At 42.2% G+C, this 14,757-nt stretch overlaps 1 protein-coding gene across 1 annotated transcript; it reads right to left on the bottom strand.

Moving 5' to 3' along the window:
* Positions 1 to 6,176: 6,176 nt before the first annotated feature.
* Positions 6,177 to 13,285, bottom strand: taf3 (TAF3 RNA polymerase II, TATA box binding protein (TBP)-associated facto). Its single transcript, XM_046394618.1, has 7 exons — positions 12,901 to 13,285; positions 12,205 to 12,447; positions 9,866 to 11,697; positions 9,700 to 9,782; positions 9,147 to 9,417; positions 8,878 to 8,984; positions 6,177 to 7,080 (listed from the first exon to the last, which is right to left on the bottom strand). The coding sequence occupies exons 1-7, from the start codon at positions 13,064 to 13,066 to the stop codon at positions 6,966 to 6,968; spliced, it is 2,817 nt and encodes a 938-aa protein (XP_046250574.1). The 5' UTR covers positions 13,067 to 13,285; the 3' UTR covers positions 6,177 to 6,965.
* Between the last annotated feature and the right edge of the window lie 1,472 nt (positions 13,286 to 14,757).

Here is a 14,757-nt window from a genome sequence, read left to right as displayed (position 1 = left end):
GGGTGGGGAGGGGGAGCAGCATAATTATGAAACCAATCGTTATTGCCCCAGCAGCTGCAAAATCCCAAAATATTTTTCGTGGCAAACGTTAAGAAACGTCCCATTCACGAAAATCCGACTTAATCCTTGTATCCATAGCAATTTCAAGGCAATTTGGCACCAGTGCCAAGTATGCTCTATTAAACAGGGCCTAAAAAAGGTTTGTATGCATAATGTGATATGCGACCTATTTTGCCATACATGTAGACAAGCCCACTATGCAACATGCATTACCATTAAGCTTGAGGGGCTGCTATAAAAAGCTAGTCTCAACCTCTCTGGAGAATCGGGTTTCATTAAAATGGAGGGAAAAAATACAATAATGTCATCCCATCTGCGGCATCCACATATTTCCTTTGACTCAATTAGATCTCAGGGGATCTTATTGAATAGATTTGTTATAAAAGGAGCAAGATTCTTGTAAAGAGTCGCTGCAGCTTCCCTAGTGTGTATGTACAATGCATATGGTACAGTTTTCTGTACAGTATATAATGCCATCACACCGGTCCATTTCTAGCTTTTGGCAAGCACCTCCTTGGCTTTCCTAAGAGATGTTTATTGTAATGGACTCCAGAGTCTGACGCCTGGTTGCTAGTACCTTCTAATACTAGCCTCCTATTCTTAATCTCAGATTACTACTTCTGTAATCCTATCATAATCCTCCACGCGTACCATGCTTTTGTTGTTTACATCAAATGTTTTCCCCATCATGCAGCAGAACTCATGACCCACTCACCCGTCGTCATCATTATCATCCCGCGGTTAAATTTGCACCCTTTTTCGTGACAAACTGCACAGTGTAAAAATAGGCCGTCTTCAAACCCAAGTGGGCCACACCATGCTTTTCTGAACACATTGAACATGAACTCGGAGGCACACTTTTTCTTAGCTCTGCCTTTCATGAAAGCATTTGCAGAATGGTGACCAACTAAAGAGCTCTCAAAATGGAGAAAGAGAGAACTTCATCTAATAATGCTTTCTAGAGGAAATCTGCTGTCAAGATGTGCTATGCAGATATCACAACACCACCTTATTTGAGTCCAGTTCCACTAAATTGATGCAAATTTCAAGATGGGTGCACATCTTCCTTCTTGTTCATTTAAAGATACCTGATATCTTTTGTTTTTTGACTGAGGGAGATCAGTAAGGCCTGGGCAGCTTTCAGCAGATATCTAATGACATAGGTAGGTCTTTTTAAGGCCTTTGTGATTCTCATCCCTTATTTATAGTTTACGCAAGGAACTTTTAAAAGAGGAGGAGGGTAAATTAAATGTCATATGAATGCTAATAATAAGATATTGATTTTTCTTGTCCCATTAAAAGTAAACCACTATCTTGTGATTGGATCACTTTTGTCAAGGGAAGATAACATTAATATGAACGTTCAAATTCGTTCAAATACATGGTTTTGGAGTAATTAAAAAAAAACAAAAAAAAAAAAAACAACATATAGGAACACCATAGGAACACCACCCTTCCCACAGTCACACAGTCACAGCATGGGAGAACGCTTCAAATGGAAACAATACATCCTATGACAATATCCAGCCCAGACAAAGAAGCAGTCCAGGCTCTTCCACAAAAGCGAGCCCAGATTTGAATGAGGGGCCAACCCCAACATACCTCATAGGCAGGTCCTCATTCCTAACAGAGATCCCGGCCGCAGAGGGGGGACAGCGCATGCTGTTGGCATACAAACTCTGCACCAGAGCCAGCTCAGAAGAGTGTTCCAACATCGGTGCTCTGGAAAAATCCACCGGGTGTAATGGACACTTTCTTCTCTTTCCCTCTTTCCTCTGCGTGTTTCTCTCCCTTTCTCTGCCTCCCGCCCACTCTTTCTCCCTGGTTTAGTGCAGCAGAGCGGTGCCCACCCCCTTCGCTGACTGGCGTGGCTGAAATAATCCTCTCTGACAGCTCATCGTGCGCTAATGCATTGTGCTGCCTGCGGCAGCCCAGTTTGCAGGCTGTAAAACTGCGGCCACAGTAGCACTTTTGCACTAATTGACACCCATATTAGGAAAACTTCAGGATATTGGACATGGATGATTTATTCCCTCTGTCAGACTGGGGAAAATGAGAGGAAACAACGACATAGTTACCACAGTATCTCATGCACAAGTTCTGGTTTTGTGGCTTGCTTCTGTGCACGTTGGCTTTAATTTGAATCAGTGAACTGCTCCAAATCAAGGCCAAGCACAGTCCTGCAAATGGGTCTCTTGAGTCTGGCATCCTCAAAACTATTTTGCTACTGCTCTTATAACTATTTAATATTAGACATTCTGCTCATCACTGAGCATGAGTACACATTGTAGGTATATATTAAAACCATTCACAATTCAGTTCCTGTGGAGATGTACATGTCACTGTCTCTCCATGGGCTGGCTGATAACAAACCAGTGGGTGACAGGTGGAGAGCTTTCCTTGACAGCCTCATGTCATTATTATTCTGGAGTAGATTGGGATAAAGATAGCCTGCTAGAATATGAGCAAACATTGCAGTCAACATGAAGACTTGTTAATAAGTGCAGAGTACAGAATGTCCTCCACCATTCACCATTGAAGATATCAGTCAATGCCGAAATACCTGCAGTGGTTGATAGTTAATTTAACTCCATGTGACTCTGCTCCAGTGTTACAGAGACTCATGTACTAATACTCAAATGACATTTTCCTGTATGTCATTCTACAGAACAATCTAGGGTGGGAAACCTTTCCCCACATTACAATTAAATTTCCAGAAGCCCTAATCATCAACTGACGACAGGATTCAGAGCATATTATAAAGGCTCAACGAGTTTTATCACAGAAAGCCTCGCATGTCAATTTGCATGGCACAAAGCTCATTTGCCTGTGTTCTGAGGCACAGAGTTGGGAATACGATGAAGGCGCACCGGTTTTCAAAGCTCATGAAAACTGCAGTACACATATTCTGTCATAATTAACGCATTTAAAACGTGTTTTTTCCTGTCATTACGCCATCTGATTAAAAATGTGAACGTAATTTGTGAGAATATTCTTTGCACAGAAACCCAGGAGAAATTAAATCTAGTTCTCATTCTCCCACAGGTGTTGTGTCCTGTTAGAGTAACGTAACATGAAGCTGGAAAGTCATTTATAAAACAGGGTCATGTCAGTGTGTGCTGGTATCATAGCTAAAGAAGACCAGCATGAGGATGCTTCACTTCCGCTGCTCATGGCACAAAACCCTCTTCATTTCAGCTCTGCTTGTGCTGCTGACATGAATATTTTAAAGGCTGGCGTTGAAATTCAGTTCCTTATGATGTGTTGCTGCTTAGTATGACTGTCAGTGCCACAGGCATCATGTAGAGCGCAAAATAACTTCCTGCTCTGATCTATCAACATGTAAGAGCCCAGAAATGCTCGGCCTGATAATGGCGTGTGCACTAACTCTTTCCACATTCAGAAGTGAAATGATACAACACAAAATGTTTGAATGCTGCGTGAAAGGCATTTCTGATACAAACAAACTTGTGAAAGCTGCAAACACGCGTCGTTATAAGAAAACAGCCACATCCTGTTCGCATCCACAGTGAAGGGAAAGGTGGTGTTACAGAATTTTCATGCTTACTGCGTTTGATAAAAAAAAAAATGCACTCATGCATGTCATTTGAGAAGTCAAATTATGGCACATGTTTACACCACTGCAGGTGGCCTCGTGATGAGTGAAAGCAGCCATCAGCTTTCCCTTTTTACCACTTGTGGGCTCCCACGGGACTGATCGAACAAACAAATACTGTCTGAGTCTTCGTGGGTTAAAACTGAAACGGTTCCAGCTCGGTGAACTTTCTGCTCTGTAGCGTGCACTAAAGCAGAGTACCCTGAAGAGAAACGTAAAATTAATTTGTCACTTCAATTTGAAACATATCACCTCTTTATATATCAGTGTATTTTGTATTACAGCGGCGTTATGTCCTGTCAATGAGGTGGTGTAAATGCATCTTGCATGAGGTGAAAACATTTTTATCTAATGAGAAATAAAGATGTAATCCTTTTTTCATGTCTGACATGCCAGAGCTCTATCTTTACCCGCACTGGGCGGTAAAATTTATGATCCAACAGATGCTAGCATAAAGCTTTGACTGTAGGAGACCTGACACCAGCATGTGTGATTGAAGAGGGAGCGAGATAGTGAGGAAGGCCCACAGCCACAAGTGGAAGCAGTTCACCATTAGACTCTGCTCATTAGAGGATACTGCTCTCTGTGACACTGTATTTCATTCATTGTCTAGTGGAAACTTAACTCATTTGTGGATAATATCTCACTGAAATGCTTTGTTACATATTTAACATACATATTTATTTAACATACTGTATGCCCCCCGCCCCCAATTGTGTGTGCATTGGTTTGCACGAGTGAATGCATCTCATATGATAAAAAGCTACACCAAATTGAAATGTCAGCTTGTTTTGCATGGGAAGGAGACATTTAGTTCCCCTTTATCTTGGACACGCATCATTTTTTCCACTTCCTCTTTGAGTTACAGCTATCAGTAAATTGTGAGCAGATTTCCATCAGGGCCATCTATGGGGCTAATGCAGTGAAAAAGGAAGAGGTGAATAAGTAAACGGAATGTTTCAAGTTTAAAAAGTGAATGAGGTGTGCTTTTTAGCAATGAAGGACGAGCCTGACTTTCATCCCTTTTTTTTAAATACGAAACTATGAGTGTCGTGACTGTAGTAACCAAATAATAGAATTGACTGAGTGTGCCACAATTTCCTTCAATTTAATGAGGGTAAAACTGAAATAATCAATTTTTACTCCAAAGCAGGACTGAAAACCACTCTAGTGCAGTCATGGATTTATGTGTAAATTTTAACAGCAATCAAGATGAAAATCAGCGTATTAACACACAAAACACATTAGATTGAGAGAATTAATGTCTGAACAAGATTTAACAAACTAATCCATGCTTTTATCCTGAAAAGTAGGACTTTAATGGGCTTTCCTTAGGTTTTCCTGAGAGCTTTCTGACAGTTGCAGTTCATTTAGAACAGGAGCAGCTCTGTACATCACACCACTCTGTCAAACATAGTAAAAGTACTGCACCAAAATACTTTTCTAATGCATTATAATATCAACCAGCGTGACTTCTGAGGTCACTCAGCACTGGCCTGCTGATTATTCCCAGAAATATATAGAAGCTCAGAGAATCTGACACACATCAGGACCTCAGGGTTTAGAGTGTAGTCATGTTCGACTGCTAAAGAAAACCTCTGCTGCAGATACAATAGCTCCTCCTGCAAATCTTTCACGGCTGCATTTGACTTCGAAGAATGGGAAAAAAAATCAGATCAGACATGCAAAACCCGAATCACAATAACGATAGGCCACCAAAAGCTGTGAAGAAACACTTCACAAACTCACAGTGCATTCTGTTCTATAGAAATCTGCTTTAGTGGCCTCTGAGGGGCTGTAAATCATAATTACAGTGACAGTCATCTGTAGTTTTTCTCATGATGTACGGCACTTCTGGAGCTGGTTTTACTTAAAGGCATGCTTGCAAAAAAGGAATTCACATGCGTCAACTAAGAAACGCCCATTACATTTCTGACATCCATAATGTGATCAAACAAGTTTTTTTTGTCGAGGCTGCTGTGGCGTCTGTACGTCTTGCACCGCATGCCGCAGTGTCTGCGCAGGAAGAATGACACCGTGTGGTCACTGAGGGGACAGCAAAAACAACTGCCGCAAAGTGCACGACACACTTTCAGACAAACTAAAAAACTCATTCCTCACAATCCACAGTCTTGTAGATAAGCTACTCTGTGCAATGTGACTGTCAAGTAGTCTCCCACGTATCCAACGCAGGTGAAGTACAGGCACAGGCTGCTGCAAGGGAGGATACTGAACTTCATCTGTAACCAGATGCACACAGCTTAGACAAATTCAATTGATGGCAAACTGTTTTGTCATCATCTTTTGTATGAAATGAGCAGAACAAAAAGCCAACATTTGTTAAAATATTCCCAATCTGAAAGCAAATGCAAACCATGCAAACAGCTACTGGAGAAAAGGGGTAGGAATGAACGTACACGTCTGTCCGGGTTGAAAATAAAATGAGGATGCACAGAAGTGGCTGACAGAAAATGTAGGTAGCATTGTGATGGTAATGAGCTTTACGTCTTAAAGTCTGTGAGTACACAGACTGTTCATCTTTAATATTGAAATATCAGCGAAATGAATTACATTACAAGCACAGCTACAGTATAATTCCAGGACAAATCCATATGAAGAAAAAAATAAAAATACAAACTTTAAATTTAAAAAATGTACAGAAGTTACAGAAAATTATTTGAGTTAAAAACCAATATCTGCAAATGGATTTAACCAGTCAGAATCCAAAGAACAAAATGCACTTGGCTTGGAAGTTGGTATGGACACATTTACACACACCTGATGCCGTCATCACCATCATCATCATCATCATTATATACATGACATTTCAATGATACTGCAGAAACTGTGGAAAGCTGTGACTTAGGGGTCGTTCAAGAAGGAAACAGAAATAAAGACGATGGATATTAACTGTTTTCGATCTTCAGTTACGCTTTGACGAGTTCTCATCTCACACAAATTGTCATGGCCTCCTCATACAAACATAATTGTCACGATCTCCTATGGACATCCAAAACAACAAGTAAACAATTTACAGGTGAAAAGAGAAAACCACAGAACCCACGTGAGAACTAAGGCTGGATATGTGCTGGTTAAAGTCTTTTTTTTTTCCTTATCAACTCACAAAGCATCATGGCTGACATCACTTTAAAAAAATCATCAAGATGTTAGTATCAGCCACAATTTTAAACTTCCTTTTTTTTATTATTATTTTACAGCAGTGCCACAAGTGTTCAGTGATGGCTTTTAAGTCCAAAAAAAGTCCGAAATGTGTGCTTTTTGCATAGTCTCAATGCAGTTTGTGTTTCCTTTTCTTGTGTTTTTTATCCTTCTTCTTGCTGGAACATTTAACACAGAACCACTGCTGGTCCTCAGGAGGGGCTGTAAGGATCCCAACGCAAGGCCTGAGTGGATGAGAGAGAGAGAGCAAAGTTCAGGTTAGTGAAAAGATGTCCAGGATGCAGCGACTTATGCATTTCTACCGAGGGTCTAAGACCACATCTTTCAGTACGCCACTATTACAATTCAGTAAGCCCAAACTAATTACTATTCAAATACACTTAAGTATCGTCTCTTAAATGGAATAAATTGAGGCCTTTACTATCACACCAGTACCAGTATCCTTACAGTGATAGTAGAAGTTACATCTAGCTCACTGAAAAGCTGAAGATGTTTCATCAGAGGGCACTCAATATACCCGAACAGTCAGCCAGCAAACCCAGACCTTGCTTATCTTATCCCTATAGCCGTCTATCTTTCCGCTTCAGCTGCAAAAACCATGACTTGAACTGGTATCACTGGGCTCAGTGGGCTGCTGCTCTCTGCTGTCAGTGCCTTCAGGCTCACTAGGCTGATGTGACTGACCGGTAACGCCGCTAAATTAATTATTTGCTGTTTTCAAACATTTGGCTACATCAGCCTCAAGGAACCTCTTTTTTCTCTTTTTATCTGTCCACCTTGCTCCACTTCACTCTTTATCCAAATGTCACCACCTGACAGAGATGGGAAAGGGGTGTGACCCAAGTAAAATTAAGACCTCTACGCATCAGAGGCAAAACCAATCTGTGTTGGCTATCCCATTGTTTTCCTATGGGGAGAGCTTTAGTGCCCAACTCAGCAAAGCTCTATACATAGTGGTGCACATGGCTCAAAGGTGCTGCTTGAGCGTTGCGTTCAAAGTTCACATTATTTCAACTTTCACCTCGGCGGTTGCTGATCTGTCCAAGTGCGACCAATGAGATAAGACTCTCGTGTGACACAGCCAGAACCGACACATGCAGGCAGCCGCGTCGGAGAGTGATGGGAAAAAAAAAATCTCAGTGGTTTTGAGACACAGTGACATAACTGTGTCATATCCCAGGCACAGCTACACAAACAGTCGGTGACCAGAGAGCGACAGCAACACTAAATCCCTTCACACTGTTGCACAGAAATTCTGATTTGACATATACCTGTCCTGCGCTTTGCCTCTGCAACTGTATGCTGTACACTCTGCGCAATACCTGAGCCAAGAGCGAGTTTCTTATCACGTGAAAGCTTAAGAATGGACTGGACCAAGAAAGAAAAAGGCCAGGAGAGAGAGGAGCTGACAGACGTAATACCAAACTGCAGTCGAACAGCACTTCTTTACCATACTTTCATTTGAAGGGGCTGGCTGGGATTAATTAACAATATCTTTCTTTTTTTTGCTACCTATATATTTTATATTTTCAAGGGTGAAAATTTGAACATTTTGTAATAAGAACCATGTATTAATGATATTTTTGGTAATTTTATTTTCTTACTGGTCATTTGCCAACATTTCAATGGCCAATGAGCCTTCATTTTTAAAAATAATTGACAAAAATGTCTTCACGCGTATTTCTTTCATTTTCATTGCTGGATACTGAAAGATACTTAAACTATGACCCCAAATCTCACATATTGGCACAAACACAGTAAATTAAGGCTGACTGTTGACAACTGGAGCTGTTAAAACTTGGGCCATTTAAGAGAGTCATTTAACGGAAAACAGTGCACAACTCATTTTTTTTTGTCCCTTTCTCTTTCTAGAAGAGGAGGAGGAGGAGGAGGTCCTTGCTGATATGGGCACCTCAGCCGAAGCTTGATTGTCAACTATGCAAAACTTTATGAACACACAACAAGGTACGGAGGGGGTCATTAATCAAAGAAAGAAAAATACAAGGAAATAAGTCTCTTACCAGTGATACCAATCATCACAGTCATCACAACCTATCATGGGACTACCGTCATCAGGCTTGTTGCATCCAGGGCAAATCCAGATCTGGTTTCCCCATTCATCTCGGATCTTGGGTAAATACATGACAAAAGCAGTTAGCAACATGCTGCTCAATGATCAAATATCTTTCTGCAGATTAGTGGTGAGACACACTACACGCACTTTGCTGTGCATGAAGATGATCCACCCTGCACAAATGACCGTTAAACAATCCAGAGTACGATCACTCACCACGTAGGTACTGACGGTCTCAGTTACGACGCTGCGGACTGGTGTTTTGAGGGACGCGGCAGGAGAGAGCATAGGGGCAGGAGAGAGCAACGAAGACGGGGCAGGAGGTGGTGGAAGTGGAGAGGGAGGTGGGGGCAGAATGGGCGGGACAGGAGAGAGTATTGGGGGTGGTGGTGGAGTCCGAGGCCGATTCCCGGGTCCAGATTTGGCAGCGGGGGTCTTGGGTGTCGGAGTCTTGGGTTCTGAATTTGGAACCACCTTGCTGATAACACTGAGAGACAAATACAGATTCTGATTAATAATCTCTACGTAAGATATATAATGTAATATCAGATTGCTTTTAACCACAATATGAGTTAAATATGCAGTAATAACAGAATGGTACTCTTTGGGCAAAAAAAGTTTTTAAATCCTACTGTTTGAATATGTATGTACTTGGCAGTTATCAATATTGCTATAATAAGAATGATGATAATGAAAAAGTTGTTGAGGTTCAATTCCTAGCCCTCTAGGCTACCAGAGATATCCCTAGAAACCTTCATTCAACACTTACATTTTGTCCTGGCCTGCTCCCACCCTGAGAGTCAGTCTGGGGATGACTGGAGACGGCAAAGCTGCTGGAGTGTCTACTTTCACCTGGAAACAGAAAGGATCGGGTAAATTTCAGTGACACTCTTAACACAGACACATAATGACAGACCGACTGGGAAAAAAGTTACCTTCTCCAATCGAATCCGTTCTTTTTCTTTCTCTTTTTCCTTTTCTCGTTTTTCCTTTTCCCTCTCTTTTTCTTTCCTCTTCTCTTCTTTCTCCCTCTCCTTTTCCTTGGCCTTCTCTCGTTCCTTATCCTTCTCCTTGTCTTTCTTTTTCTTCTTCTCCTTCTTTTCTTTCTTTTTGTCCTTCTCTTTGCTCTTTACGTCCTTATCCTGGAGGATCGGTGCCAAAGGAGGAAGCATGGAGGGCATGCGCAAGCAGGCAGAGGGGCTGAAGAGTGGTGGGACTTCAACCAGAGCAAAAGGGGCCAACGCAGATTGTTTCTGCCTGTCGTCCTTGCTCCGGTCTTTACTCTTTTCCTTCTTTTCTTTGTCCTTTTTACTTTTTTCTTTATCCTTCTTTTTGTCTTTGTGTTTCTCTTTCTCCTTCTTAGGGCCATCTCCATCTCTGGATTTAATCTTGATGGAGCCCTCAGGCAGAGTAAAGTCTCGCTGAACAAAGAGCTCATCATCCTTCAGAACTCCAAAGTCTTTCCAGGGCATCTTGCCATCCTTGGAAAACTCCTTATTTTTATCCCTGTTCTTATCCTTGTTCTTCTCTTTGACCTTGCTCTTATCCTTTTCCCGGTCTTTGTCTTTCGGTTTGTCTTTCTCCTTCTTCTTCATTTTAGTTTTGAGCTCCTTCTTCAGCTTTTTCTTCACATCTACTGATGACACAGTCTTGTTCTTCTCCTCAAACACCTTGAGCAGAGGCTCAGGAGTGGGTGGAGAGGCTGATCCTGATGACACATATTCCCCCTGGTTTGGTGGGGGTGCGGAAGGACCCCCCTGGTTGACCTTTCGGATCACCTCATTGATTGAATCATCCATAGTCCAATTTCCTAGGCCTGTATGTGCCTGTAGATGAAGTGGCGTTGAAGTGTCTTTTACAGAGTTGCTCGCTCCGGTCAGGATTTTAGGTGTAGACGGCTCCATGATAGTCAGCCTCCTGGGACTGGAGAATCCATTGCTATCAGAATCAGAGCCCGAAGAGAAAGCAAAAGGATCAGGCTCCCGCTCAGCACACGCTCTGGCAATCACAGCATCAATTGAGTCATCAATAGCTGTATTATCAGGCTCCAGTTTCTTGAAGGGGCCCTCAGCTAAGTCCCTGTCCTCCATATTTAGACGCATATGGATGTTCTCTTTGCCCATCCTCTCACTCAGTGCAGACAGCGGTAGCTTATGTACAGCATCTGTCTTGCTCTGGGGTTGGGATGTTTTGGCTGAAACCATCTTTGGGCTCTTGGGGCTTTTTGGACTCTTTGTCCTTCCTGGAGATTTCTTTCTTTCCTTAGACGGTTTTGGAGAATGGATGGGACTACCACCCACCGGAACAGGAATGACCCCTTTAGGGGACTTAGTCCGTTGTCTGCCAGGTGATGAAACCTTGGGCTTTCTTCCTGGAGTGGTGAGGCCCTTTTGATCAGAGTGCTTTGGTACTACCGGCAGAGGTCTGAAGGAGGGCAAAGCCCCAGGCGGTGTTTCAGGTGACAGGGGGTCAAGGCTTTCATGAGAGGGCAACATGCCTGGGGGAACACGTTGAGGGTTGAGAGAGGTAAGGGGCTCCCTGGGCTCAACCCCCCATTCTGGGCTGAGGCCAGGGTACATGCGTGGTCTCTTGGAGGTAGGCATCATGCCCATAGCTGCATCAGGACTGTCCAGGTGCCTCTTCAGTGGGTGATTTTCATCGTTGACCGCCTCGTCTTCGTCCATTTCCTCCTCATCCTCTTCCAGGGCCACCTGCATAGCTTCGGCTGAGGTGCCCATATCAGCAAGGACCTCCTCCTCCTCCTCTTCTAGAAAGAAAAAGGGACAAAAAAATGAGTTGTGCACTGTTTTCAGTTAAATGACTCTCACAACCATGTTTTACCACATACGCAAGTTATTAAGGTGACCCTCCAAACAAATGGACTTAGACACAGTTTATCAGGTAAATCAAGCTAAAACTAAAACTGCAGTCTAATACAACCTACCTTCACAAAGTTTATAATGTTCAGTTTTGTTAAAACTAAAATAGGGAGTTGTTGAACTTTATGATCATTTTTGAGGATTTTGATGAATAGAGTGGATATATATATGTGTATAAAACAACAACAACAACAAACAGCTATCGTTATAACATCATAAACATAAGATAAATTAGTTCCGCGTGGTTGCATCCAATACTGGCAAGTGAGTGTACATTTGCATTATGTATACTATATCACCTGTGCATTAGCTTAAATATGCTGTCTGCCAAAAATACATCAAAACCTGTGGGATACACACTGAGAGATGTACATAAAGCCATGATATGCCCTGACCTTCTTGTAAGGAGACCAGGGGTGGCATGTAATCTGGAATGTAATCCTTCCTTTCCTCTGCATCTCGGGCTCCAGGTTGAGGAAACTGCAGTACATTGTTTTTGCTAACAGGAAAGAGCGGCGTCTGATGGATGAAGGCCACAGGCTCCAGGTTGTGGACGTAGTCTTCCAGTTCATTCAGACTCACCCCCAGCAACCTGAAGGCCTGACTGACATCATCCAGGACTGGATCCGTTCTTCCATCTGAAACGAACCACCAAAACAAGCCATTAGACCTCAACACAAACCCTGCAAGCCTCTTCTTCACAACACCATTAGGGTTAATAATAGCCTGAAACAAAAGTTTGACTACACACATAAAGGTGTGTTATGCTGCACACAAAAGGAGGAGCCCTGACTGATGTTGACATTCAGCCTTAAGCAGTCAACGCTCAACAGGTTCCAAAGTGAGCAAATCTTTTTGCAGATCATAAAACGTCGTGACATTCACTACTTACGATGTGGTGACTACAAGCGCAAAGCATCACAGCCACAATAACAATACATGAAAGCTGCTTAGCTATATAGCTACTGTACTTTTTGACATATCAACCTTTGCTAGGGGGCGCCAGCTGTAGAACCAGTCAACAACAACGTGATCGACTACTTCACTTTTTGGGTTAAAAAAGTGATCAGGGTATTAAGCAGGCGACTTACAGAGCTCGGAGTACCGATGACAGGCCCTGGCTAACTGCTGGATATATCGATTTAGCACATCGGACAGCAGATCGCACGCAGTAAGCTGAACCGCATCCCAGCCCAGAGCCTGGCAGATCTGCGCCACCGAAACACGCAGCAGCGAGCGGGCATAGCTCTCGCACATCTCGCTGACTTTGGTGCGATATTAAACCCGGTCAGATCCTCTTCCAAAACATGCTCCCGATCTTCATGTTTCACGGAACCCTCAAAGGGCTTGAGAAAACCCGCAACTGCGGTTAATTTTTGACATCTACTTCAGTAAATATATTGGCGCTTTCGCCAGAGTCGCCATCTTGATTCCATCGATAGACCCATCCCCAAAGTAACTACACCGCACATGCGCACAAGTCCCCGTCTGCCTACATAGCTCTGGCGTGTTCGAGCGGTTCATCTGCGTCTGACGATGCGCAGGAAGTCCGTTCGTCCATGTCGTTTAGTAGTTACTCCAAATGAGGCAGCTCTATAAACAAATTGCAGCAGCTCATGTTGGACTGGTAATGTTTTAGCTGTAGCAATGGCTGACGAGGACCGGCTTTAAATGAGTCACAGGCGATTCGCTTAGGAAGATTTTTTTTTTTTTTTACCAGACCACAACGACGATCAGCTTCGGCTTTCGGTCCACATCCGCTGTGTCACATTGTCCTTAGAGAAAAACTATCGACACTTTCTGACTTTGTTATCGCAAACGTTTTGAGCATTTTGAGACAGTTTAGTTCACCTTGATGAATGTTGCACACGGCGATCAGATCAGCTCATCTTATAATGCTACCTGTTTTAAATTGAGGGTCCAGTTTCCTGTTGCGTTGTTTTGGAATATTATTATTTTTTTTAAAGGCGCAAATTCTTGAGTTTGGCTGGACAGAAATGTGTTTATAATTCTGCTGGACAGAATTATTTTGTCCAGATTATATGACAATGCAGTTAAGTATGCAAAACATTTCTGAAAGATTACCAGTCAGTCTTGTGACGTAGACTTTTATAGAAAATTTTCTCAAAAAAACACTTTTGTTTTTTTTTTTTGTTTTTTTTTGTTTTTTTTAGATTTGCTGTTTTTTCTGAACCATGTCCCTTTATTTCCAACAATTCCAGGTCCTTACTTGTATTAGGGCTACTGTTCACCATTGCATGTCTTTTTATTTACAAGACATAACCAAGAGGGGGCGCTATCAGATAATTTCATGTTCTTTTCAATTCATAGTCACACATTGAAGTATCAGAATCAGAATCAGAATAAGAATTCCTTTATTTATCACCGAAGGGAAAGGAATTCTGATTCTGATACTTCAATGTATATGACCTAGACATGTGAGTAGAAACTTGATGGATTTTTTTCTTGTTTGCTTTAAGTCGCATCCCAAATCTTGCAAATAAGTTGTGTTGAGAGTCTGTTTTACTTGGTTGCAGTGGCTAAGCATAAATAATGATGATCAATAGTGACAATTAGTGTTCGTTTTATTTTAAGAATGGATTTTATATGTCTTTGGATTCTGAAAACTCTGAAGCACAGCATGTTTTTATATTTACTGATGCTGTTTTATCAGTTTTACATTGCCTTCTGATCACATTTTTCTTCAAAATGTATCTCCTTCATCATAACACTGACCTTGAATGTTTTGTGACTGGTATTCAGTGTGCTTCTGCTGTCATGTTGGAAGTTATTTTCTCAGTGAGGCCCTCTTTTGGTTATATGAAGTTCTTAACTTAAGATTGCATCACTTTACCTACTACGGGGCAGCCATGGCCTAAAAGTGGCTTTTGACTGGAGGGTCGACCCCCTCCCGCCCCCCCCAGACTGGCAGGAAAAAATTCTGGGCG

This window comes from Scatophagus argus, chromosome 7 (genome assembly GCF_020382885.2).
Source record: "Scatophagus argus isolate fScaArg1 chromosome 7, fScaArg1.pri, whole genome shotgun sequence".
NCBI lineage: Eukaryota > Metazoa > Chordata > Actinopteri > Scatophagidae > Scatophagus > Scatophagus argus.
This window is presented reverse-complemented; position numbering and strand designations above follow the sequence as displayed.